The sequence below is a fragment of the Simochromis diagramma genome, unplaced genomic scaffold, assembly GCF_900408965.1.
Source record: "Simochromis diagramma unplaced genomic scaffold, fSimDia1.1 OVJJ01000816.1, whole genome shotgun sequence".
NCBI classification, from domain to species: Eukaryota; Metazoa; Chordata; class Actinopteri; order Cichliformes; family Cichlidae; genus Simochromis; species Simochromis diagramma.
In genome coordinates this window covers 6,859,678-6,887,019 of record NW_024386908.1, presented here as the reverse complement: position 1 = coordinate 6,887,019, position 27,342 = coordinate 6,859,678, and the positions used below count along the sequence as shown (strand labels likewise).

The following is a 27,342-nucleotide window of genomic DNA, read 5'->3' as shown; positions in this document are numbered from 1 at the left end:
TAAAAAGTCCATGCTTGGTGACATGAACTAATTTGCCAGGACAAAAACCACACTTTGGTGAAGTGTAGCTTGTTTTTTGTTCATTCTGCTGACCCCCTGAAATCTTTTGGTTTCTGTTATGTTGTAGCTCGGAAGTGTTCAAAGCTCTGGGCTATGACCCTCACACCAGTCACTGCGTTCAGCCAGAGGGAGGTCCTCCACCACCACAGGAAGTCTTGGCCTGTTTGCAAAATCTGTCCATCATGCCAGTTAAAAAAAATACCACAGGACATTTCACTCATCTTTCATTTCAGGTTTGCATAAGGCCCCTTCCTGATCATTCTTTGGATTATAGCTGTGCCTCTTATAGAGAAATGTATGCATCACAGTCACCATTTCACAAATCTTATTTGTACATCTGGATCTGTGTCCTTCAGTAAACTCCACAGAGGAGTTTGATCTTGCTTACCTTTGCCTCAACAAGTAGCTTTTTGAAGCAGTCCTTTAAACCACCACCCGTCTCCTTCTTGTGTGCATGCGTTTTATGTTCTCATTGCTCTCAGGCTCCAGAGGTGAACCTCTGCCTGCATTTGTCAGAACTATGTTCCAAAGTACTATGGTGCCTGAGAGCAATGAAAGCATAAAAGACTGGTTTAAAGGACTCCTACAAATTGCCTAATAGCAATCACCTGCTGAGGCGTGGGTGTGTCCTGAGGTGGCCTATCAGCTGGTCACGGGACCTATTTAAAGGGAAGCTGAAGAGCAATGGAGGAGGCCCCAGATATGATGAGAAGGAATGTGTAGAAGCGAGGCATCTGATAGGTTGTGTAATGTGGCGACAGTAGGAGACAATGCATGTGATCATAAGGACAGAGGTGCACCTCTGCCTAATTTTGGAGTAGTGTATCTCCACTGTTGTTTACTGGGTGCAGTCGTGTTGGGGGAGGGCTATTAGCCAGGACAGCTCCCCGGATGATGGTTTTGGCCCATATCGGTCTGCTTACAGGGTGATGGGAGGCTTCTCCTCGTCCACCCGGGACAAGGCTGGCGTGGTCCCGCTCTGAAGAGAAAGTGCTTCCCGGTTGTCAAACATTATCTAGTCTTGTAGATGGTCTGACAGCTGAGAATAATGATGAGTCAATACCAACAGTGTGCTCTCATCTTATGCATGTGAGTTTGTCATTATAGTTTTATTTGTAAGAAAATGATGAACTTCACATTGTGTACCTAATCAAAGAACATTTCATAAGTCAGTTTAATTTCATTGCCCTATGAGAGCTGGAATAAACATATCCTGACAGTTACAGTTGAGCACACTTCAGTTAAATCTTGAAACAGTAGAGACAGATAGAAATAGATTCATCTTTGCATAGACAAAAGCAGACTGTGTTCAGTCCATCATATTAAAAAGGAAACTATAACATGCTCCACGTCATCTTGCATCCACGTCTAAATTGTTGTCAAGCAGCCCGGTAACAGAAATGTCTCTAATGTAGACGTGTACAGTGTAGTGTACGCATTAAATGACCATACAGGAAACACTAACATCTATGTAAAACTAATTTGAATAAAAAATGAACAGGCACTTGATAGATTGTAAAAGAAAGTGGGGAGGAATTCCACAGGTGCGAAGCCTTTTGTTCTGTTTGTTCTGACTGTATTTAAAACAGGGCTGTGCTGTCCATCTTCAAAAGCTGGTATCTCTTGGTGGCGGTATTGGCTATATTAATTATTGTTAATTATAATTATTATATTCTTAAGAGTTTTCTCTTTCTCTTATATTTAAAATAACCACACTACGGATCGATACTGTGAGAAGGAACATTTATGTGGATGACTGTTTAAAATCTGTTGCTTCACAAGAAGAGGCAGTGCGCATGCTGCAGAGGCTGATATCTGCATTAAAGGAGGAGCTTTCAAAATGGATCAGCAACAGTCACACAGTGCACATCTCAATCCCAAAGGAAAGGAGAGCAAAGGAAATCAAGGGTCTGGATTTGGATCCATTTCCAATTGAAAGAGCACTGGGTTAGTTCAAGTTCAGAAACTCTCCGCAGGATCGGCTCACTGCATGATCCTTTGGGAATCTTGTCTGCTTTCAGTATGCCAGCTAAACTGTTGCTACAAGAACTTTTGTTGACAAAATTTGAAGTGGGACGAAGTTATTCCCCACTCTCCCTCTAAGCGGGGGCGTGATTGGGTGGAGGAGCTCCAGCTGATTCAGTGGAATGCTTTCTTAAACCAAGTTCCACTGGAAGACCAGATAAAGCACAACTTCATCATTTTTCTGATGCAAGTCCAGATGGTTATGTGATAGTGTCATATTTAAAACTGGAAAAGAATAACATCTCAAATGTTGCCTTTAACCTGGGAAAAGCTAGAGTTGCTTCTTTTAAGCAAACTACAATTTCCAGGCTGGAATTGACAGCTTCAGTTCTTGCAGTTTGAATGAACTAACTTCTGCAAAAAGAGTTGCAGGAAAAGTTTGAAAAATCTGTTTTTTGAACTGATAGCACAACAGTACTGAAATACATCTCCAAGGAAGCCAGAAGATTTAATACCTTAACTGCAAATAGAATTTATGTTGTTCAAGAAGCAACAGATGTGAATAAGTGGAGATATGTTTCCTCTAAGGAGAACCATGCAGATGACTCATCCAGAGGCATGAAAGCTGAGGATTTTCTCAAATGTAGGAGATGAATAAATAGGCCAGATGTCAGAGGAATGGCCTAAAATGGATGTGGATCACAGTGCAATTCCTGCAAATGACCCAGAGGTCACAAAGGACCTGACAGTGAGCATTTTTTGTGAAGGAATCACAAGATGCTACAAACTGTCTGATTCATTACTTCTCATCTTGGACAAAACTTCAAATCTCAGTAGCCTGGTTTTAAAGCTGAAAGAGACCTTGGTGTTGCTGGGACAAAAGAGGAAAGAGTTTGTTGCTGCAGATCTGAATGAAAATGATCTGGAAAGTCAAAAGAAAGAAATGGAAACAAGAATGGGAAAATCTGACTCAAGAAGATTTGGCCAAAGCAGAACAAGCTGTTATTCAGCATGCACAACAACAGAAATGTAAAACTGAAATGGCTTTAATAAGCAATGGCCTCAAAGCAGTTTCCAAGGGGAAGTTCTCCCTACAAGCTCGACCCAGCATTGGATGCAGGGGAATAAATGTGTTAACATTGATTTTACGGCATTTCCGTCAAAACTTGGCACATGTAGGAAGAGCGTACATCCTGTCAAAACTAAGACAAAAAGACTGGATAGTAAATGCAAATTCGGCTGCCAAGAAAATAATCTCTTGTTGTATCATGTGTACACGCAACAAAGAAAAGTTGGTTGAACAAAAGATGGCGCAGAGAGAGTCCTGCCAGACACGGCTCCGTTCACAAATGTTGGAGTGGTCTACTTTGGGCCTATAAGGACAAAGTCTCTTTAAAAGGTATGGGGTTCTTATTCTTTGTTTGACCAGTCGTGCAGTACATCTGGAAATTGCATAAACACTCAGTAAAGAATGCTGTACAAATGCTGTCTGGAGGTTCATCTGTAGACAAGGCCCAGTTTCGTCCATCAGATCTGATAATGCTAAAAATTTTGTTGGTGCAAATTGAGAGCTGAAAGAGAGCTTGGCTGAGCTGAACTATGCTAAAATTCAAAACGCTTTTATTCAGGATGGCATCAAATGGAACGTTAATGTCCCGGCAGCATCTCACCAAAGTGATGTGTGGGAGCGTCTCATTCGTTCCATAAGGAGTATTTTAGTCTCAGTTCTCAAAAAACAAGCTTTGGAAGATGAAGGCCTCCAAACAGTCCTCTGTGAAGCTGAAGCTATATTGAACGACAGAGCCTTTACCAGAGTTTGCAATGACTCAATGATCTTGAAGCACTCGCATCCAATTATTTGTTGCTGCTGTAAAACAAACCAATTTTGCCACCAGGAGTGTTTGATCAACGTGATCTTCATGCTAGGAAAAGGTGGAAATGGGTACAGTACATGGCAAAGCTGTTCTGGAAAAGATGGCTTTCTAAAGACATACCTCTGATGCAAGAAAGACAAAAATAGCAGGGGACTAAAAGATGTCTTATACCTGGAGATATTGTCTTGATTGCAGATGCTACAGAGACCTGTGTTTTGGAAAGGCCAGTGGCAACACTTCTTTTGCTACTGGAAGCATCGTCTTGAAGAAGTAACATCATCAATGAAGATTAAGGACATGCCGGAGGGAATAGCTCCTTTTTTTAAGAATTTTGAAGTAACTGTGATTGTATGCACAATTAGGGGCCAGAGTGTTGGAGCCATTTATTCTTTATTTTTATTATTTTGAAATTTGTTTATCTTTGTAAGTCAGCCAGGATGAACTGTAGGGCCATTTTCTGTAAGTACTAGGACTAGTATAGGACCAGCATGCACTGGGATGGACCTATTTCTTTTTTTACGAGAGCAGAAGCAACAGGAAACAGTAAAAACTTATTTTTGTTTATTGCTTGCCAAACTCAATAAATTAACCATAAAACGCAACATTCAAGTTTTGGACATTGGACTTTTTTTTGCCTGTGTGTAAAATATCACCACAGTGCAGCAGTGGCTTGTGGATTTTAAATTGTTGAATGGTTGTTTGGACAAACAATGGAATCGTCACTACAAAAGGTTTTCTTAAGATATATAAAACAGATGTGTTGCAACAAATACACAAAGACATATGAAACATCAGAGGGGGCTTTTTAAAAAAAATAGTGTAGAGACTTTTTTTAGTTTAATCAGTACCATCATATCAATAATTTTTAGATGAATTCTAATTGTAAAAAACAGGTCAAAATTGAGTGATCATTTTACTTAATTAGTTATTTAGTAATTAGTATTGTTAGTTTATGAAAGCTGTAGCCATTAAGAAGTGGGCTTGTAACCTAAGGGTTGCATAACTTGATAAATCATTACTGGTTTCATCATTTCACTTGATTTTATGTCAAATTTAAGTTTACAAAACAAAACCAAGCTATATGAAGGGAATATAAAATGTTTTATTACACAATGAAAAACAGTCTTTGGAATTTTTCTAAAATGTTCCCACAAACCTGGGGAACAAGAATCAATACATTAACTGTGGTTTACACAGTTATAGGTGTAAGCTGTATATTTTCCTTTTTGTCCTTTCATTTATTAGCGCTTTGGGGTCCTTAAGGACTAGTAAAGCGCTATACAAATACAGGCCATTTACCATTTATGCAGTGGATAAAGGATGTGGGATGTGCCACAGCAAGGCTAAGGAAGAAACTGGATTGAAGGATTTTTTTTTTCTTTAGCAGCTGATCTAAACGATACGGAGCAATGAAAAAAGGCACCTTATACTGAACCCCAGTCTTATCAAATATGAGAGTATTAAAAAGCTTTGAATGGAAAAAAAAAGTCAGAGTTAAAGAAAAATGAAAAGCTACCAAACTACAAAATATCAGTTAAGCTTTAATTCACCCATACTACTCATAAGTGCTTTTTTACTGAGCACATTAGCTTTAAACTCTGAATTTTTACTTATTTTCTTGCTTGCCGGTGCTAAAAATCACAGATCAGAGGTATTAGATTACACTCCATGTTGGTGCAGAATTACCACCAGTCTCCAAACACAGAGCTCAAAGGCGCAAAGCAGTTAACACACTCTGTCACTTATCATATCCCTCTTGGTTATACTGGATAGAAATATTTATCAAAAAAGGAACATAGTCTTTCACAGTTCTGTTTTTTGTGGCACAGCCCAAATTTACAGCTCATTAGGGATTACATAGTGAATAGAAAATACCCTTAACAAAGAAGTTCAAAATACACTTGCATGGTATGATATAGTCAATATATCCAATCATCATAACGTCTTCTATTAATCCCATTGCTTCCGAGGTTTGCCTTAGCTTTGCTTAACATGCTGAATCAGAAACAAAGAAATCAGGAGTGGTCTGAAACCTCTGTGAGGGTGGTGTAGTTGCCTGCTTTAGCCTCTGCACTGTAGACCACTGCGGGGGTGTCTTTCTTCCGATCGAGCTGGCACAAGATGGTTATACACAATACTGCTGACAATATCTAAAACAGAATCAAACAGAAGTGGTTTATTTTACTTCCTGTTCATCTTTTTATTATTTCTTGAGTTGCTTTGAGTCCACCTGCAATTTTAGAAAGAGGCTGAGAGAAAGCAGAATAGTCAAAGAAAATAAAAAGGCAAGTTTGCCAGCGCAGCGAAAACAGATACTTGCTCGCTTTCATTCAGTTTTCAAATCTGTAGTTAGCAACTGCATAGGAAGATTTCAGGATGGAAAAGAGTTTTTGAAACCCTATGACTGAAAATATTAGTGAAAGACGAATTTTAAGGGAAAAATTAAGACTTTGTACAAATGGGATCACCTAAGCAAAACTCTCGTAACATTTCTGTCAACAGCCATGCACGCTTTGTAAAGATCACATCAAAGGAGCTATAACCATGAGAGCCACAGACTGATTGTACTCACCCACAATAACATGACTCCCAGTGTTACGCCCAACACAATCCTAATCAGACTCATTATGATCTCGATGAAGTATGGAAGGCATCCCTAAAACAAGTAAAGGATTAATGAGATAAACCGATATAAATGGAAACAAAGTTCATAACAGCTTATAGAGTTTACACATCTACCTGTACTTGAAAAAAAAAGATCATTTCTAATGAGAATGCCTTTAATACCTTTTCATAAATCATAATAGGCTCGTCACCCATCTGGCTGTTAAAGAGGCTGCTGTTTCTAGGAGCCGCCACCTGGAAAACACAGAAATTGTAATTGTGCATGAAGTGTATGCACACCAAGACAACGTGTAGTTTTTAAAATGTGATGATATTTGTGTGTCACAGCTTTTAAAACATGCTTTTTTAACTGACTGCAGTCATTTTCAAGCAGATTTGCAAATAACTGGCGTCTTATTTTTAATGCAGACAGACTGCCAACATGCTGCAAACAATCGAAATAAGACTGCATGATGGGCACGACTCCTCTGCAATGCGTTTATTTTAGTGCTGTCAGCGTTAAACTCGATAAAATGATGTTAACGCCATTACCGCATTAACGCGGCAAATCTCCGTTAACGAGTTACCACGGATCGCCCCGTGCGTGGGGCTGCATGGCGTCAAGGTGTTAACGAGCTAACCGCGCTAACACGTTGATTTCGTGCAGCCCCTCGCACGGGGCGATCCGTGGTAACTCATTAATGAAGATTTGCCGCGGTAATGCGGTAATGGCGTTAACATCATTGCAATTTTCACCAGTTAATAATAGTTAATTGACATATTATCACAAATGCCAGCTTGACCCCACTGAGTCAAAATCTTAATGACGTTTTATCGCTGACTTGATGCACTAAAGTTGCTTTACCGTCTGCAAATGGTTTGGTTGTACCACAGTCTCCAACCACTGTTTTCCCAAGTGTCACTGTAGCACAAAGGAGCCTGGTGGTGCTACTTTGGGGGGAAGGTTGGGCTTTGTAAATGAAAATTTATTGAAAAATGTTTTTAACCGTGTAGGCATGTTAGCTTTCACACTTACACATGGATTAGTGGACTTGTCGGTGCATAGGCAGGAATTTGGGATGTTGAACTTCCAGTCCCGGTAACTTTCCAGTCCGCAACACCCCAACTGAGATGAAATCAGAGAAGAAAATAAAGAGACAACTGCAAAACAACCATCTCCTAATCACTTCTACAAACAGTTAAGTCTGACCAAACAGCATCTGATCTGTGCTGCTGAAAACTATATCAGTCATGCCAGGACAGTCTGGTTGTACTTTTGGAAAAATATGTCCGTCACAAACAAGAAATTTATGAGTGTTATCTTTCTTTTGTTAAAATCAAGAATACTGCATTTCTTCTCTGTTCTCACTAGAGTTCTCTATAAAACAGCTATTTTAAGTTGCTAATATTATAAGAAGAGCATGTGCCTAGCATCCAGTTAAGTTGTGTATCAGCATTGTTTAGTTATGCCATTAGCCTTACATATTATATGTGAGCTCTGTTTTTAGTTAGTTTTGTTTGATCACCTCTGAAACTACTTGGAACTGCAATTCTACAAGATTATACTTACAAAAACTGGCACGGGCTATCCATTATCGTTGCTCACAAACATCTCTATGACCTCATCGGCTATTATTTCCTTGTGCCGTGTTTACACTACTGGCTGCAAGTAATTTTCAGTATAAGCTGGCAATATGATGCCTCAAATTGACACTGCAAATTTTTGTTATCTGAAAAACCTTAAATTTGTTTACTTATTAATGGGTTGTGAAGCTAGATGAATAGCACACACACACACACACACACACACTACAAACACATGCACATCTTCACTCACAACTTCACAACACAAGGTTACCTACTTCTGTCTGTATATCATCGAAGAATTCAGTAGCATTAACCAGGGGTAAAAGGTTCAGGTACTGCTTCTTCACATCTTGACGTACCTGCGCAACAAAAGCAAAGTAATATACAAACAGTTAAAAAACATTTCTGTATCTTCTAATGTGGAAAGGCACTTTGGTAATACCTGAGATTGTGAAACCAGTCCTTGAATATTAAGCACCAACATGAGTAGACTACTCAGAATCATTCCAACTGCATACTGACAAACAGAAACACATACACACAGAAATACGGGAATAAGGATCTATTTGTTTTTGTTATAAATTGTATTTTATTACAGCTACCAAGACTCTTGTCTTCTTTTTTCCTTTACCCACCACTATTAGAGCCCACCGTATCTCTTTCCAGACACCGATTGCGCCAAAGATGGTCAAGAGAATAATTGCCGCAGCAATAACATACATGACATGTATGACTGCAATCTCGCGTTCTGCCTGTGGAGAAAAAACAAAGACGCAGGTTGAGAGTGAGCAAGGGTGTAACCTGACTTCAGTGCCCCATGCAGATGTTGTTTGTCATTAAGAATACTACAGGAAAAGAAAACACTTACACGCTGGCATTTGTCTGACAACGGCTGCATAATATTTGCTTACCTATTTTGCCACTAATATAGAAATTGCTGCTGAGAAACATGAGCCATATATGTGTTGTCGTACATACAATAGGACATTGTTAAATCGCACACACATTCATGTGTCATAATGCAAGGTTCTATAAATATACATTTTATACCTCTTCCTGTTGGTGTAAGTGTCCATGGCTAAAAAGACTGAATCCCAGCAGCAACAAACTGATTATCTGTAAAAACAGTAAGAGACAGTTCAACACTTTCAGGGCTGTAACAGGCAGAGTGAGAAACGCTAAGGTTACCGAAAGTCATCAATGATTTCTCCTCATCCCCAAAAGAATTGTGTACAAATGAAAGTATTAATTCTGCTTATTAGAATTAAATGATAGGCATTTACATATTTAAACATTTACTATGCTTTACATTAATGATCTTGAATAGGTTATGTTACACCTGATCAAAATAATAATGAAAATATGAATATATAAGCTACAGAAAAAAATATTTTTTTGTAGTAAAAAGATGTAATGATTACTAAACCCCTTATACAAAACCCTTTTTTCAAACACTCAATATGTTGGTTAGCAAACTATAACATGGTACATAAGCTTTTGTGAACTTAACAACACTGACGTAAGCATTGCTGTATCAGATGAACTGCAAAACATGACGTATTACACACAAATGAAGAGAAAACGCAGAAGCACTCTGTGGGAAACTAAGTCCACTCTTACTGCTTACACAGGAATCAATATGTCAAAGTGGAACGACATCAGCTATGTGATTGCTGGTGCTCATTAGTCTGGTAATGCTTATACGATCACTTCCAAACAATTTTAGTCCATTTGTTCTACAGAGAGAAGGAGTGGACGTCTAAGGAATTCAATCCAGGGTCTGGCCATGCAACAAACAAATACAGGAGCTAAATATCAGATGCTACACGGTTCAGTTTGATGTTCAGGTTCATGACAGCACGTTTAGAAAATGGAAGGGATGTCAGGAGAAAAGCCTCTTCTCTCTAACAAGAACATGCCAGCACAGCTTAGGGTTGTACGTTTGCATCTGACCAAACCATAAGACTTCTGGAACAATGTCTTTTTGGACCGACAAGACCAAAGTGGAGCTATATGGCCATAATACACAATGTCTACAGCAAACTCAGCACAAACATACCCACTGTCAAGCACGGTAATGGAGGGGTGATGACTTGGGCTTATTTTGTAGAGACAGGACCTGGGCACTGTACAGTTTGTCAGTCAGTCATGATCTCTGCTTTATCTAAAAATGTTCTGCACCTTAGAACACACATGCATCAACACTACAATGAGCGGGTGGAGGGAGGTTTGGAGTCTTCTCTCACCCCCAGTCTCTGCGACCTGCTGGAGCGGGGGGGCCGGGAGGAGGAGTTGGCCGTCCGACTGCGGTCTGGGGTGTGGGGCCTCCCTGCTGCTGCGGAGTCGGGGCGGTCTGCCTCTCCCCACCGCAGGGAAAAGGGTAACACCACCTGGGTCTGGGTGCAGTTCCCCCCTCCAGGGGTAAGGGTACCTAGACCCGGTTCGTAGAGTACGCTTGGGGAGTGTGATCGTGTGTACAGCGTCTCTTCATGTCTGTCTCCACGTTGGTTGAGTGTGGAGTAAGTGCATATGAGAGCATGAGGGTGGGAATGGATGTTTGTATATGTGTGTGCCTGTATGTCTGTGTCTATATGTCAGGTTGGGTATCAGACGCCACCTCTCTGGGGACATCTCAGGCCCTCCAAGGTTTGGAGGTCTATCTCCCCCCACCACCACTTCCCCTGCCAGTGGCGGACTCCCTCAGACATCGGTGCGTTGGTGGTTCTTTGTGTCTGGGGATGGGCGTCCAGGTACACACCGGCTCACTCCTTGGCAGCCGCTTATCGGGGCCTGGAGCCTGGGGCTCGCTCGGGCCACTTCGGAGGTGGGGTGCCCCCGGCCTCTCGGCCTGGGGCTCGGTCACTCAGGCACAGCTGGCTGCCGGCAGAGCTCACGGGCGCGTCACTGCAACTCCCCCTGGCTTCTGCTCCGCGGCTGCTGAGTGAGCCCTCATCTGGGACTCTCCTCAGCTCTTTCTGGGACAGTGGCGCGGCTGCCCCTCTGTTGGTCTTCCTTGGTCTCTTGTGTTCAGGGGGCCTCTGGATGTCTGGAGTTTTGATCTCCTCCATACCTGCTTCATGCCCTGGAGGACGGGGCTGTGGCCCCACCACACCCTCTAGCAGATCATTACATGAAGGAACCTTTTAAAAAAAAAAAACAAGCGCGTCCATGCTCACAGGTGTACACACGGGTGATCACACCCACAAACTACACCCTTTTTGGCTCCTACCTCAAAGCACACTGTGTTCTGTTGATCTTATGTGCTGCACAATAATGTTTAATATTTAGTATTTACTGTCATATTCCCATATATCATTGTGATGTTGTTTATTCTATTACTCTTGTTCTCTTCTGCTTGTTTTCTTTTTTCTTTCTCAACAGGTGATCCAGGTGATCGATAGATGCATTTTTTTTCCTGCTCATTCTGTTGGTTTTTGTTTTTTGCCCTTCTCCCCCATCCCTCTTCTCAGCTGTTTTTCTTTCCCTCTTTCTTTCTCCCCTTCTTTCCTCCAGTCAAGTCTGTCCCGTATTCAGCAAGTGAAAATAAAATAAACAATAAAAGGTGAATCAAATGGACCATTATGGCAAGGCTGGGATGGTCAATTTGGCAAAGTAAATCCGTTGGGCATCTTTCTTTGCCTTTAGACAATAATTCTGATGGCAAAAGAGCCAAACGGGACAGGCAAAAAAATAATAAATAAATAAAAATGTTCTGCAGTCAAATTTGAGGACACCTCTGAATGTTAACACTTGACCAAAACAGGGTCATGAAACAGGACATTCATTCAACAGAACGACTTCAAAAACAAAGAACGAAGGTGTTGTAAATGCCCCATCAAAGTCGATATCTGAACTCATTTGAAATGCTGTGGCAGACTAAGAGAGTAATCTCCTAAAGGAGAGTGAGAACCTGATAAAGTCATACAAGAAACAATTACTTCAAATTAGCTGCTCCTTTTTTTGCACACAACTAATAGGGGGTACACCTGGTTTTTACCATGACTGTGCTTGTGCTTGCATGTCTTCAAGTAAGGTTTTAGCATTTCTTCAAATAAAGTCATAGAACTGTTCCTAACTATTGTGACGTCTGCATTTTCCTCCAAAATATGCAAGAAAAAAAAAAAAAAGCCTGGGAACTGGAACTGGTTTGAACAAATCCATTTATAAGATCTCTCACTTAACAGGGGTAACGCCTAAATACCAGCAAGATACTTAATCCACCCCTTGAGTATTGATCCATAATTGACTTATGTTGTTACAAGAACTGGAAGCCTAAGAGTTTGGCATCTACATGATGAGCTCGGGGCATGAAATGAAACTTGATAATTATGCTACTTTGCGGCAAAACCACTGACCCAAAGCGCAGATCTGAGACAATCAAAGTATACTTGGTGGGATGTACTTCTGAACCATCTTGGTTCTTGGATTATGGTTTGGTTTAAAGAAAGTGCTGACATCTGTTAAACCCAACAATATTTGTTAAATAGAATCATTTGAATTTCAAGAATGTGTTGACTAATAACTACAATGAAGAGTAGAACTACTGAAGAAGTAAATCCAGCTTTACACTGTTATGTTAATCTGATAAGTAGTTCACCCTGTACATTTGTTTACCCTTTTGACGTTTGGCATCAGCTCTTATAGGCTCGTGCTAATCTTAGTGAAGTATTGCACAATGTGTTTCTTTTGTAACAGCTCTGGGCTAAATCATGCATTGGTAAACCACTGTAAATCAGTAAAGACAAAAAGCAAGTGATAAGACACATAGTGACAGCTAAACCATGAGGGACAAGCTGTATTAGCGGGAAAAACATGTTGCATAATCCACTTCCCCTCAACTGTGGGAATGATGAGAAGAATAAAGTGGGAGAAGGAGAAGAGGGAGTTAATAGGTTGGGGAAACCTGAGCATCACGTCGTATAACTGCCACTCAATCAGGTTTGGTGGGTCCCAGATGTTGTGCCAAGATGGCGATGCTGGCACATAGTCTGTTTTCTACAGTCATCAATGTCATGTTACTGTCATGTGCCAAGAGTGGGCCACATTTGCACCGTACGTTTGTCACTCCTGTTTTTTGTTCTGTTCTTTCCTCTTCATTTAACAAACAAACAACCAAACAAGCAATTTATGACATCACATTTTGGCTTTTTGGAAACATTATGCGCATTTTAACTGTTTGTTTTCATACTTTAAAAAAAGGAAAACCAATGATGACATCACATAAGACTACAAGCATTATAGTACACATTATTGTTTAATACAGCCCCTAATTTAATTGTTATTTAACAATCTTACCGTTTCCTGGACACTGTTGTTTTCCCGTCTCGCTAATTATTCCAATGTGTTTCGAATAAATAAAACAAAAATTTAAAAAAGGGCCTCCTACAACCTTCATTGGCAACTCGATTGAGTAAAACTGAAAAGGGCTTAACTGCAGCATCTGGATAAAGTAGATTTTTACGCATAGCACGAGGAGGGTCTCAACATCTGCACCTAAACAATCTTTTAGCGCCTCGTAACCATACTCACCGCGATCAGACTTATCACGACAATGAAAGTCCGTTTCAGCCACACATTCGCTCTTCCCATGTTTGGGTCTTCTGATGTCGCTCCACGAGTGAATGTGTCCCTCAAAAGTGATAGTTTGTGTGCCCTTAAAGAAATAAATCTACTTTTAAAGAAGCGAGACCCGTTAAAGTCCCTCCCCGCTAGACTGCGCTCCCCACCTGGAAATGGTGAGAATGTGGGTGGGTGGAGTCTTATTCTCCAGCTCATGAAGTTGCTTAACCCTGTTAATTTAAAGCCTGAAACATGAAATAATGAAGAAAAATCTTATTTATTTTTTGCAAAATAGAATGTTTTGTTAACCTTATTACGAAATAAAAAAATACTATTAATTTGCAAATCTGTGTTTAAATTTGCAACATAATTTATTTCGGTCCCCTAATAACGTAGAAGCCTCAAAATTTAAATATGATGCAATTGACTTTAATCCCTAAACGCAGGTGACTGCTAAGTAACATATTTATTACCAATGTGATCAATATTTATGAGCACGAAAAACACACGATCATACATGGATGGGGTGTTATATTAACAGGAGTGTCAAGTTTTGGAAAATGTGAAAGAGGACATAAATTTTGAAATGTATTTTAATTAGTTTTACAGCTTTTCCAACAGATAAAGACTCCCTCTATGGGCATTCATACTACACCAAATTAAGTTATAGTTATATTTTAAAACCATTGAAGTTGTGCTTCTTTTTCTTATATTACGATCTCTCATTGATTAAATCTGTAGTTGAATTTCTCTACACTGACAGAAAAGGGAGATGCACCCGTCTGGCCCACATGAGATCAAAATTAGCTATATGTGATGTACTTGGGAAATATGACCGCAAATGGAGTGGAAGTGTGTGGGTTGTTTTTTTTGTTTGTTTTTTTTTTCCACTTTGTCTGGCATGTTTCCTGCAACAAGTTCTTGATATAGGAAGTGCATTTTCCAAAGTAGCTCACACATACAGCAAAACACAGAAGACACAATGACAGTGGCTTCAGCTCAATTCTCTAATGACATTTACAAAGCAGAGAGCATTAGGTGCATTAATGATCATATACAGAATTGTCTATCTGTGATGAAAAGACAGTTAATGTAGTATTTTTAATCTGTTAAATGCCTTCATTCTGCCTCAATATGTTTTGTTTTGGTTTTTTTCCCCTATTTCAGCACTTCATTTTCTTTATTTTCCTCTATTTTGCTGTATAGCATTTTGTGACTGATTCTCTGTACACAGCGCAAGCCATCACAGAATATGCAAAATAGTTCATCTAACTGTCAAAATGTGCTGAGGCCACAGCTGTAAGTGACTGATAAGTCAAGATACATTAAGCTGCAGAGTTACAGCATTGGGTAAACACAGAAAATGCGCTGATAAACACTGTACAGAAGAGGAGATATAAAAAAACACCCAGCACGCCCCTGCGGGCGGTTTATCCTTCAAGCTCGGGTCCTCTACCAGAGGCCTGGGAGCTTGAGGGTCCTGCGCAGTATCTTAGCTGTTCCCAGGACTGCGCTCTTCTGGACAGAGATCTCCGATGTTATTCCCGGGATCTGCTGGAGCCACTCGCCTAGCTTGGGAGTCACCGCACCTAGTGCTCCGATTACCACGGGGACCACCATTACCTTCACCCTCCACATCCTCTCGAGCTCTTCTCTGAGCCCTTGGTATTTCTCCAGCTTCTCGTGTTCCTTCTTCCTGATATTGCTGTCATTCGGAACCGCTACATCGATCACTACGGCCGTCTTCTTCTGTTTGTCTACCACCACTATGTCCGGTTGGTTAGCCACCACCATTTTGTCCGTCTGTATCTGGAAGTCCCACAGGATCTTAGCTCGGTCATTCTCCACCACCCTTGGGGGCATCTCCCATTTTGACCTCGGGACTTCCAGGTTATACTCGGCACAGATGTTCCTGTACACTATGCCGGCCACTTGGTTATGGCGTTCCATGTATGCCTTGCCTGCTAGCATCTTGCACCCTGCTGTTATGTGCTGGATTGTCTCTGGGGCATCTTTACACAGCCTGCACCTGGGGTCTTGCCTGGTGTGATAGACCCCAGCCTCTATGGATCGTGTACTCAGAGCTTGTTCTTGTGCTGCCATGATTAGTGCCTCTGTGCTGTCTTTCAGTCCAGCTTTGTCCAGCCACTGGTAGGATTTCTGGATATCAGCCACCTCCTCTATCTGCCGGTGGTACATACCGTGCAGGGGCCTGTCCTTCCATGATGGTTCCTCGTCTCCCTCCTCTTTCTTGGGTTTCTGCTGCCTGAGGTATTCACTGAGCACTCGGTCAGTTGGGGCCATCTTCCCAATGTATTCTTGGATGTTCGTTGTCTCATCCTGGACTGTGGTGCTGACACTCACCAGTCCCCGGCCCCCTTCCTTCCGCTTAGCGTACAGCCTCAGGGTGCTGGACTTGGGGTGAAACCCTCCATGCATGGTAAGGAGCTTTCTTGTCTTTATGTCAGTGGCTTCTATCTCCTCCTTTGGCCAGCCTATTACCCCAGCAGGGTACCTGATCACGGGCAGGGCGTACGTGTTGATGGCCCGGATCTTGTTCTTACCATTCAGCTGACTCCTCAGGACTTGCCTGACCCTCTGCAGGTACTTGGTGGTTGCAGCCTTTCTAGCGGCCTCTTCATGGTTCCCATTTGCCTGCGGGATCCCCAGGTACTTGTAACTGTCCTCTATGTCTGCAAGGTTGCCTTCTGGTAGTTCAATCCCCTCAGTTCTGACTACCTTCCCTCTCTTTGTTACCATCCGACTACACTTCTCCAGTCCGAACGACATTCCAATGTCATTGCTGTATAGCCTGGTAGTGTGGATCAGTGAATCGATGTCTCGTTCACTCTTGGCATACAGCTTGATGTCATCCATGTACAGGAGGTGGCTGACAACTGCTCCGTTCCGTAGTCGGTATCCGTAGCCAGTCTTGTTAATGATCTCACTGAGGGGGTTCAGGCCTATGCAGAACAGCAGTGGGGACAGAGCATCTCCTTGGTAGATCCCGCACTTGATGGTGACTTGTGCTATGGGCTTGGAGTTGGCCTCTAGTGTTGTACGCCACATCCCCACTGAGTTCCTGATGAAGGCTCTTAGGGTCCCATTGATCTTGTACAATTCTAGGCATTCCAGTATCCAGCTGTGGGGCATTGAGTCATAGGCCTTCTTGTAATCAATCCAGGCAGTGCACAGGTTGGTCAGTCTGGTCTTGCAGTCTCGGCTGACTGTTCTGTCTACCAGTAGCTGGTGTTTTGCGCCTCTGGTGTTCTTGCCAATTCCTTTCTGTGTCCCGCTCATGTATTGACCCATGTGCCTGTTCATCTTAGCCGATATGATGCCTGACAGGAGCTTCCATGTAGTACTGAGGCAGGTTATTGGTCGGTAGTTGGAGGGGACCGGTCCCTTCTTGGGGTCCTTGGGGATCAGGACGGTCCGACCTTCGGTTAGCCATTCCGGGTGTCTCTCGTTAACTAGCAGCTGGTTCATTTGTGCTGCCAGACGCTCGTGGAGTGCAGTCAGCTTCTTTAGCCAGTAGGCGTGAACCATGTCGGGCCCTGGTGCTGTCCAACTCTTCATACTGGAGACCCTTTCTTGGATATCTGCCACTGTGATGGTTACTGGACCCTGTTCAGGGAGGTCGCTGTGGTCTGCCCTCAGATCCACTAGCCACTGAGCATTGCCGTTATGGGTTGCGTCCTTCTCCCATATGCTCTTCCAGTATTGCTCCATCTCCAGCCTTGGTGGTGCTGTTCTCTTATTATTGTTCCCTTGCCACTGAGAGTACACCTTTGCTGGTTCTGTGGAGAACAGCTGGTTTATTCTCCTGCCTTCTATCTCTCTGGTGTACCTCCTCAAGCGGCTGGCCAAGGCTGTGAGTCTTTGCTTGGCAGTTTCCAAGGCCTCAGGTATGGACAGCTTGCTGTATTTCTTATGCACCTTCTTTGTCGCACCTTTCTGCAACTCCGTTAGTTGGCTAACCTCCCTCCGTGCTACTTTGATCTTGCCCTCTAGCCTCCTTCTCCATGGAGGGTACTGCCCCTTGTGACTGTTCAACTTGTAGCCAAGCATCTCACTGATCACTGCTGCCGTATTGTAGATCAGCTTGTTAGTGTCGGTAATCGTGGTTGTAGGTATTGTCCGTAGTGCTGCATTAACATCATCTAGCAGACCTTCTGAGGGTACTTCACGTAATCTTGGTAACCGGCTACGGGGGATCCAGGTTTCAGCTGGCCTTATCTATTTTTCAGGTCAGTGTCTCGCACGCAACGTTTGGATATATATTATATATATATGATACTATATTTTATATATAACATAGTATAATGTGTGTGTGTGTGTGTGTGTGTGTGTGTGTATTGTAACGTTCTCAAGAACCAGACGTTTTGATCTCAGTTTGTCCATTTATTCCGTAACACAGGCAAATGGGCCGTTAACTCCGGGGAGAGTGCTCTCATACAACACCTCACTTCAGCCCCGTACAGTTACACAACAACAAGGACCCCCCCCCCCCCCTCCTGCACACATTAACTCCCTTTTTCCTGCAGCACAACCAAACATGTATCTTAAAGAAATGACAACAATGTGCTAGATATATATATATATATATATATATATATATATATAGATATATATATATATATATAGATAGATAGATAGATAGATAGATAGATAGATAGATAGATCAACCTCACATGCTAGCTGGCTAACAAAAGATTTATCTAGCTAGCTCTTTCATTAGCTAGCTAGCTGGCTTATAGCTCTTTTGTGAGATGCATCTTTACTGCTGAGGTTTTCCTTCAGTGGTTAAGCAACGTAGTTATCTATTTTTTCATTTAACAGACCAAATCCTAAAAAACCTACCTTGAAAACAAAATATATGACATATTAGACACTGCATCCTGATCTGTCCAAAATGTATAACTGAGCACCTCCTTCATAGTCAAAAATTGTAACTGGGCCACAAAATGCGTTCTACTATACTGATGCTCACATCTGTGGGCTTGGCAGATTTTGACAATTAGTTGGATAATTCTGTATGTTATGACTTCAGAGGCATATCCAACCAAAAACTTTACAAAATGAAGACTTTTGAACATAGACATTTAAAAATACTAAAAAAGAATGTAAACAAACTTGTTAACAAACTGAGTCAAAGGGTTTCACAATATTGTTTTGATATCTACAACTGTTATTGACAAATTGAGTCAAAACCATTCCCTTGTTTATTTTGCAGATGTATTTGCATGTTTAGCGGGGGGACTTTAAAAAAAAGAGACAGAGAGAGAGAAAAGGATTGGTAGCGTATCCTAATATTTTCCATTGAAAAGAAGAGGAAAAGCTTGAAAAACTTGACAATAAAAAAGATGGGAGGGGACTGACAGGAAGAGAGATCACACAGAAGAATGTAAAATTAACATTGGGGAGTTGTATCAGATCCTTGTTTTCCTCTTTGTGTGCCTCTGTGACAGCTCGGCACAGTCCTCCTCAATAAAAGCCTTTTTGTCTGCTGGTGTCTTGGAAGAACAGATTGTTAGAAACTCTGTCACATGACCCCCTCACTGGAGTCCTGCGTGCATGTACAAACACACAGTCACACCATATGTCTATGCAACTCACACAATTTCACCCACACACATTATGTGCACTGCTGCAATGTTATTAGTCACTACATTCTTTCTCACAAAGGCTCATTCCAGAGGAAAATATTTCCTGATGGACTACAGAAACATCTGGAGAGTATAATCAACGCACTCATCACACTCTGCTGGCAAGAGTATGGACCCTTATCGTAAGATTTTTCTGTCCAGTGTTTCCAGTACACATTCAAAACATCTTTGGCACACATTCAAACTGTGTGACGGAAAGGCACAGAGCCATTCTACTGAACAGAGGATATTGGTGGGTGGAAAAGTACAAAGGGTCAAAACCCCCAAATAGTGCACCCTTTTATTCTCTTGGTGTAAATATTGAAAGAAAAAGAAATTCCTTTGCCTTTTTAAAATTAGGGTTACACTGAATGTCTAGTTATTATTATTTTTTCTATTGCATGCATGCTGTGGTTTACTCATTCACTTTGCTAGTGAAAAGTTGTTCGTTTGAGTCAAGCCAGAGACACAAATTCCAGCTAGGAGTACACAAGCTAGTATAATGACTGTTACAAGTCTGGATAGAGGGAGGACTGCATGAAGGAGGGCATCTGGGGTAAAAATGCTGCCAAGTCAAACATGTGGGGCTACCCGCTGTGATGTCTCCTTCTAACAAGGGAGCAGCTGAAAGTAGCTTAAAAAAGTTTAAATAATACAGGTTTTGCATGTGTTATTAATAAGATCTGTATATACTTATGAATGAACACAATACCTTGTCAGTCTTACAACATGTTGAAATAAGATTCTGATCTTCTGAAATCCATCACTGAAGTAGTTCTGTATTTTGAATTTTGCATTTATGAGAAGACAGAGTGTTTCTCCCAATGTCACCATTGTTTTTGGAATCTTTCATCTTTATAAGGAACATTTGCACTGTGGCTACTCAGCAGCTCACCCTGAAACATATTGAAGGATTCCTATACAGCCATGTGAATCTTTTCAGAAAAGCACACCTAAATCACTGACTGACTTTTCAGACAGATAACACTTTATGAGGGCATCCTTACTAGTTGTAAGTAATACCCCCCTTATAGAAATATGCATTCAGGACCAAAGGGGGTCTGACTCTCTCCCTCTAAAACATGTGCAGATAGACTGATGTGTGATAATATCTGTCTTGTACTGATGTTATTGTACTGAGCTACCAAGTGTTTCTTGGTAAGAGTGAATATTTGATTTTGGATCCTTACTGGATGCATGACCTGGCAGGAATTTAAACACCCAACTAGTTGTTCCAAAGGCTCTAATGTTGCCACACAATTGCCTCACATTTCTTAATAGTTCCTTCACAAAGCAAGAGTTTCATTTAATTTTTTTAACTGGTGTGGACCAACAGCTCTCTAGGTTTTCTCATGGTATTTCAAAGTTGTTGTTTTTTCGGTGGCTGATGAACTGACTATTTCATTTTTAGTGAAGCCACAGTGACAGGACTCATTCAAACACTAAAAAAAGGATGTTACTCGAGTGATGAACCATTACTTACGTCATTAAACCACATGTAAAAATCCCTTAAAAAATTATGTTTACTGAACAAAAAACCAAAAAACTTCCCCCTAAGCAAGAATGTTAATAAGAATAAGAATAAATGTATGTTGCACTTATAAATAAACATTTTTGTGTATGTTGTTCATTCATGTCTCTAAGGTTTCAAATATGGCCCAGAGGTCAGAACCATCTGCCCATAACCCTCCTACTAGGGGGTCCACATCTGGGTTCTGCGTTGCCCTAACCTGCCTGTCTCTTTAAGAAAAGTCATATGATGGTCACATGACCCGGAAGAATACCGAAGTCATTCAGCGTGGTTGTGTTTACAGGCGTGTTGTTTACTTGGCGCCTGCAGGTTTGTGCTGTAAATAAACCGTTAATTTACGATAATTAATCATTTAGACATTTATATTATCATTCAAAGAATAGTAACGTAACCTGCTTTCTTTTGTATAGCAGCCACAGCTCTCTGCTATCAATGTCGAGGTAGGTTTATGTGAAGGATTTAGGTTTACTCGAAATAGACGGATTGCTTTGCTCTCAGTAAAAGAACTTACACGGAAATAAATCGCCGATAGAATTCTGCCATTATTTTAATGGTGTGCGGCGACACTAGCAGGCTTAAAATCCGACTCAAATCTCGTTTGTCATGTATTAGCATCTCTTCGTATTTCGCACAGGTGTGTTACAGATGTTTTAAAAATCTCAAGTAAGCAAAAAAACATTACTGCCGTACGTTTTTAACGTTTCCCGATTTGCATGTATCCTCTCGTTTTGAAATTGCCCTCATTTTCATTGAATTTTGCTTTATAACAATGACACGGTATGACATGTGTCTTCAGTTACATTGAAGCAGGTTTTGATAACGTTTTATTTCTGCCTCTTTTACCCTCAGGAGTAAGTAAAAACATCTCTTTTTAGATATATTGATCATGAAGCAGGTTAGTGAGGCTGTGAATGTCCCTGCATGCTTCATATCAAACCATGAAGGCTTTCTTGGAAGCATCAAAAACTTCATTGAGGATTTTGTGGTGACTGAAATAGATATCTATGGACAGCATGTTAACACAGCAGCAGCCACACAGACACCGGGCTGTGCCTCTTCAGTTGGAAATGACAGAACCAATGCAGAATATAAAGAGGACAGTCATTCTTCAGCCTCACAGGATGCTGATGTCCCTCTGGATTGGGGGGTACACGACCCACTCCCTAGTCTAGGGAGTTTAGATTTAGGTGTGATTTTAGGTCAGTCGGTCAGTGAGGAGCTCGAGCAGTTTGTGTTAACTCTCAGAGATAAAAATCCACCTGAGCTGGAGCTTTCCCTTGGTTCCTTTGCTGACAAACATCAGAGAGCCAGTGTCCACCGAGCTGTCAGACACCGCTTCCCTTTTCTCATGACTGTCACCATTCAGCCTGAGATCAGGGTGAGGGAGGACCCAGACTACAGAGAGCTCTCCCAGCTTGTTAAGGAGGATGAGGCTGAGGACTTTTTCAGATTTATAGATGCCAAAGTGAGAGGTTCGTCCTATACGTTTGGACCTGATGACAATAAGGAGCACAGGACGGCAGTCCATCACTTCCTGAATCGAAGGTTCGGGAAACTGGTGGAGACTAAAAGCTTCAATGACCAGGGGAGGACATCGATCTCAGTTAGGCTGAGGGAGCGAGGGAGGCCAAAGAAGCGAACAGCAGAGGAACGTAAAGATGATGAAGTTTACACTGGTAAGGCATAGCATTGCATGTTATTGATCATTTATAAAATGTAAAAAACAGGAGAAAACCCCAAGGTTAATGCTTTAGATCAAATTACCTACTTTAAGTAAACAAATAAATAATATAGAAAAAGCTGAAGAAGAATGAAGAATTTTAAATATAAATAAAATAATTATGGCAGCTTTATTATCACAGTAATTGTGATTTGAATCGGTCAAAGCAGGAGAAAAAGACAGGAAAACTCTTAGTGAGAAGGGCAGGATGACACAGGTTAAGAAAATGAAAATCAAAGATGGTTTAAAAAAATCAGATTTCCCATAGGGAACATTTTCAAATGTGATAAAAATATAGATGTTTTTTGCGTGTTTTTCCAGCGTTCACTCTGTGTAAGGAAAACCTTGAGACTCTGGAGGCCATCAGCTACATGGCAGCAGCTCTCGGGGTCCTGCCATCTGATTTCACCTATGCTGGGATTAAGGATAAGAGAGCAATCACCTACCAGTCCATGGTGGTAAAGAAGGTCTCACCTCAACGGTACTGCTGTGTTTCTTTCATGCATTTTGAGTATATATATATATATTTTTTCTTTTTCTTATTTACAAATCATGGGATAAAAGCATCAAAAGTTGTGTTATGTTAGAGTTCTTCTTGAAATACTATTTATATATTTTGCATTTTGTGTGACTAGGTTGAAAGAGAAGAATGCAGAGTTTCAGAACAGAGGGATCCGCGTGTTTCAGGTGCGTTCTGTCAGCGAGCCTCTCCGGCTTGGACGACTGCAGGGGAATCACTTCGACCTGGTTGTCCGGGACCTGAGACCACACGGTGCCGGTGACACGCACTCCTCTGGCGGAGACGTGCACACACGGCTGGCAGCACTGGTGAAAGAAGCAGTGGAGAATGTCAAGGTATATTTTGAGTTTTAGGTTTTCAGGCTTTCTTTAATGTTTTATTAAATAAAGTTTTTTTTTTTATTGGACATTGACAAGCTTAAAAAGGCACCTAACTTAAATAATGAACCAGTGTTGTGTCTGCACGTGCACAGCTTGGCATAGAATACATTTTGAATTGTATACAAAAACTCTTCATTTGTTAAAGTTTATTTAGTTGATTCTAATAATGCAAAGATATCACAGTTTGACCAACAAGGTGATTCTCAAAGAGCTATTAGCTAAAAACATGGTATACCTCAGTGTAGTCCTCCAAAATCTGAGGAAAGTGAACAAATAGAGGAAAAAAGAAGAAGTGGTAATCCTAAAAAAAACCTCACTGCAGCAGAAAAACAGAATCTGAACGTCATGTCCTTTAAAAATAGGAGGGGGAAAAATCCAGCAAAGCTGAGCTGCTATTCACTGAAGCCTCATCAGAAAAGGTCTCAGTGGAAGGGTGGCTGTCAAGAAGCCACAGCTGAAATTAGTCCTCGACTAATCATGTCTTTCCTGATAGAGTTTTAAAATATGTCTGCTCATTAGCAAGTGGTTTTGTTGGTCCAGAATGTCTGCTTCATACAAGCTACATAGCCACCACCACACATTGACCTCTGATGTTTTTCACTGTAGGCCAGAGGGTTTGTCAACTACTACGGACCACAGAGGTTTGGGAGTGGACAGAGCGTTCAGTCTGATCGAGTAGGACTAGCTCTACTGAAAGAGGATATGGTGAGCGTTTGAGACATTCGCTATGTATTCAAGATGATAATACTGTTGGTTACGGTCATATAAAGCTTATCCACGACCGGCATTGCTCAGTGAAAACAGCACATTGTTGAGTTACTGTATGTAATGTGTGTGTCAGGTGAGTGCTGTACGTCTCTTCTTCACTCCAGAGGAAGGCGATGATCCTCAGAGTCATGCAAAGAGACACTTCCTCCAAACAGGTTTGTTTTAGTTTTATGGGAGCTTTTTCTTCCTTCAGAAATTTCTAAAATGAGAACTATTCTTTGCTGAATCTGAGGTTTTTTTGCAGAACAGTGTGATGATCTGTTCCTCTATTTATTTTTGAAAGTTGGCTGAAATTCATCATCCATGTTTGGCTAAAACCTTATGATTCTGTAATGTCAGCGTCTGCTGTTCTAGTGAATTCATGACACATTTCATAAACCAAGACTTGGTTTATGAAATGTGACTAAATTAACGTCATGCAAATGCTTTTTTTAGAATTTGCAATTTCAATATGTTTTGTCGTTTTATTTTTCTGTCTTTCACCCCTCTCCACTCCAGATAACGCTAAGGAGTCCTTAGCTTTGATGCCGTTGTCCAAGCCCAGGGAGCGGTTGATGCTGCGGGCCCTGAACCGCTATGGTACAGGTCCTGATGGATGTGACCAAGCCTGGCTCAGCCTGCCACACAGCATGAGGATTTTCTACCCTCACGCTTACTGTAGCAGGTCAGCTGCAAGGAGAATCTACCCATCCATCCATTATCTTAACTGCTTCTCCTGTTCAGGGTTGCGGGGGAGTTGAAGCCTGTCTCATCTGTCATAGGGCACAAGGCGGGGCACGTCTTTGACTATTTTTTATGATATTAAATAAAAATCTTTGAAAGTAACACATAAACAGGTTTGACAGATAGCGATATGTAAAAAAAAAAAAAAAAAGTCGTGCATTTATTAAAGCTGGTTTCCATTATAGGTGAGGGAGATAAATTGGCCTTAGGTGTAGCCCAAATAAGTGGTTTCTTTTATTTATTAGGAAATTAAAATAAATGTTAAATAAAAGCCAAACAGTATTTTTAATAACACGCCATCTCAGTGCTTTAGATCTTTAATTTGAAAAATGATGTCGATGTTCTTGTGATTGTCAGAGTTTGGAACGAGGCGGCGGCACACAGGCTAACTACAATGGGTCATAGTGTCCGAAGAGGTGACCTGGTGTGGTTACGACAAGGTCAAAACAAAATGGAAGATGCTAGAGAAACCAGCATGGCTCAGGTAAGAAGGCAGATAAAACAGGAAAAGGAGATCTTTTAAAAGGGATAACTGATTAAAAAGATAGCTCAGGAGTAATTAGGATAGCTTTGTGTTATAATCAGAGCAAACACTTTTCCAGGCTTTGTGACTTTGTTGCATCTGTGACAAACATTATCACAGAAGTACAGGAACCAGCTTGTTGACGTTATCGTGGACCTAAATGCTAGAATTGTAGTTCCCGCATTCGTTTTCACACATTTACCAGATCCTTGAATTTTTCTATCTTAAACTTGGTACAGTCATGTGTGCTGCGTCCTGCATGCTACCCAGGCAGTGCCCACCGCTTAAACCACACAGTATTTCCAGTACAAGCACATCCAAAGCTGAGTGTTTCCTCCTGTGTGTTCACATGTTCATGCACGTGTGAGCTTAAGTTTTGTCTTATTTTTCAAAGTAAAGTTTGCACAGGCCAAACACCAAAGGAGGGGATAAAGGAGGAGTGGCATTTAAGAATCCAAGCTGGAGAAATGAAAGCATAATCTTGGCCTGAAACTGCAAAGCTGGGGTTAGAATGGGGGGTGAGAACAACACGAAGTATATCAGCAAACAGTGCGTTAAAATTTTTTTATCAATTAATTATTTATTGTTTCTATTTGTTTCCTTTTAGTGAGGTAAACTACCCTTTTTAGTGTGCATGAAAGGACAGAATAGAGGTGAAAACTGTGGTTACTTCCTTTTTTTTCTGCTTGTTGAGGCTGTGATTTACAACAGTAACTTTGTTATGGTTTCACTTACTGTACTTTTGCTGCTGCTGCAGTCCAGAAATACCTCCTGGTAATTTCAACAGTAAATAGGATTATTTAGTGACACATTTTTTTGTGCACTTTTGGTCACAGGACACATTTTCGATGTGAGGACACGTTGTCACTTTTTTCAAACACCCTGTCAGTGCCACTAACTTTGTGTTTGTGCCTTCTTCTAGATCCATGTGGTGACAGATAAAGAGGAGCAAGACGGTATCTATAAACTAGAACAAGTAGGGAGTGTTTGGAGCTATTTGTGTCTCTGCCAAATGCTGTTTTTTGTACACTACAGTAACACTGCAGTTGCTACTTGTTATATTATTGTTCTGCCAGGTTGTGTTACCGATGCCAGGAAACACTGTGAAGTATCCAGAAAATGCCATGGGAACTTGGTACCGAGAGAGGCTGGTCAGAGATGGACTGGAAGATTGCCGCTTCAGAGTCAGCAGCCTCAAACTGAACCTGCCTGGCTGCTACCGCCCCCTGCTGGCAGTGCCGCACAACCTCAGGTATCAGCTGCAGAGAGCAGCCAGCAGAGAGGGTGGAAGAACGATGGCAGGTTCGGAGTCGCTCACTCTCACGTTAAACTTCGACTTGGACTCCTCGTGCTATGCTACCATCTGCCTCAGAGAGATCATGAAGTGTGACCCCTGAAGGTTAAAGGAGGACATAGCTGTTGCATTTGTTTGAAGGAGAAGAAAACAGCTTTTCTACAATACTTTGTACTTTCATTGACCGTTATTATGTTACTAGTAGTCTTTTAGTTTGTTGTTGAAGACCGTAAGTATAAAGAAAAATCATATTGTGCACTTCAAAAAGCATAATGAAAGGAGGCCACTGCCAAATGTGAACAAATGTATATGTAAAAGAATTCATGCAGTATGTTTCTCGTGCCATAAATAAATCCTGTAAAACAACAAAGTTTCTGATTTTTATAAAAAAAAATTTCTGTATTTTCATTCAGAATGTTTAAGTTTGAAATCTTAAAAACACAATTTGAGTGGGTTCAACTCCTCACTCTCCATCTTAAAGATAATAAAGCATTGACCTAAAATTTCAGAAATTAACTGCAATCTTAACTAAGTCCACTTAAAATGTGCATGTGATTTTTTTTTTTAATTTAAAAAAGAGAGACCA

General features: G+C 41.1%; 2 protein-coding genes across 5 annotated transcripts; one reads left to right on the top strand and one right to left on the bottom strand.

Annotated features, from left to right (window-relative positions):
• Window positions 1-4,981: 4,981 nt before the first annotated feature.
• LOC120735907 (tetraspanin-6-like) lies at window positions 4,982-13,826 on the bottom strand. Its single transcript, XM_040035680.1, has 9 exons — window positions 13,620-13,826; window positions 9,141-9,206; window positions 8,726-8,842; window positions 8,533-8,607; window positions 8,366-8,449; window positions 7,540-7,629; window positions 6,687-6,758; window positions 6,472-6,555; window positions 4,982-6,049 (listed from the first exon to the last, which is right to left on the bottom strand). Exons 1-9 carry the CDS (start codon window positions 13,677-13,679, stop codon window positions 5,915-5,917), a joined length of 783 nt encoding a protein of 260 aa, XP_039891614.1. The 5' UTR covers window positions 13,680-13,826; the 3' UTR covers window positions 4,982-5,914.
• Window positions 13,827-21,035: 7,209 nt separating this feature from the next.
• On the top strand, window positions 21,036-27,122 carry pus7l (pseudouridine synthase 7 like). Of its 4 annotated transcripts, XM_040036073.1 has the most exons (11): window positions 21,093-21,137; window positions 21,239-21,268; window positions 21,678-22,504; window positions 22,870-23,029; window positions 23,184-23,403; window positions 24,055-24,153; window positions 24,290-24,371; window positions 24,715-24,880; window positions 25,297-25,423; window positions 26,385-26,438; window positions 26,539-27,122. In XM_040036073.1, exons 3-11 carry the CDS (start codon window positions 21,715-21,717, stop codon window positions 26,857-26,859), a joined length of 2,019 nt encoding a protein of 672 aa, XP_039892007.1. In that variant the 5' UTR covers window positions 21,093-21,137; window positions 21,239-21,268; window positions 21,678-21,714; the 3' UTR covers window positions 26,860-27,122. The 4 variants fall into 4 exon arrangements, 2 of the variants coding, with proteins under 2 accessions (XP_039892008.1, XP_039892007.1); XM_040036074.1 differs by lacking the exon at window positions 21,239-21,268 and having other exon boundaries at window positions 21,036-21,137; XR_005696412.1 differs by adding an exon at window positions 25,862-26,011 and having other exon boundaries at window positions 21,041-22,504; window positions 26,539-26,592.
• The last annotated feature ends 220 nt before the right edge of the window (window positions 27,123-27,342 follow it).

Bases quoted from the DNA above. Each gene is read 5' to 3' on its own strand.
- pus7l (XM_040036074.1), top strand. From the start codon at position 21,715: ATGAAGCAGGTTAGTGAGGCTGTGAATGTCCCTGCATGCTTCATATCA. The intron at 22,505-22,869 runs GTAAGGCATAGC...GTGTTTTTCCAG, and splicing joins AGATGATGAAGTTTACACTG to CGTTCACTCTGTGTAAGGAA. The intron at 25,424-26,384 runs GTAAGAAGGCAG...GCCTTCTTCTAG, and splicing joins GAGAAACCAGCATGGCTCAG to ATCCATGTGGTGACAGATAA.
- LOC120735907 (XM_040035680.1), bottom strand. From the start codon at position 13,679: ATGGGAAGAGCGAATGTGTGGCTGAAACGGACTTTCATTGTCGTGATA. The intron at 8,843-9,140 runs GTATAAAATGTA...TTTTCTCCACAG, and splicing joins ACTTACACCAACAGGAAGAG to GCAGAACGCGAGATTGCAGT. The intron at 6,050-6,471 runs GTGAGTACAATC...ATTCTGTTTTAG, and splicing joins TGGGAGTCATGTTATTGTGG to ATATTGTCAGCAGTATTGTG.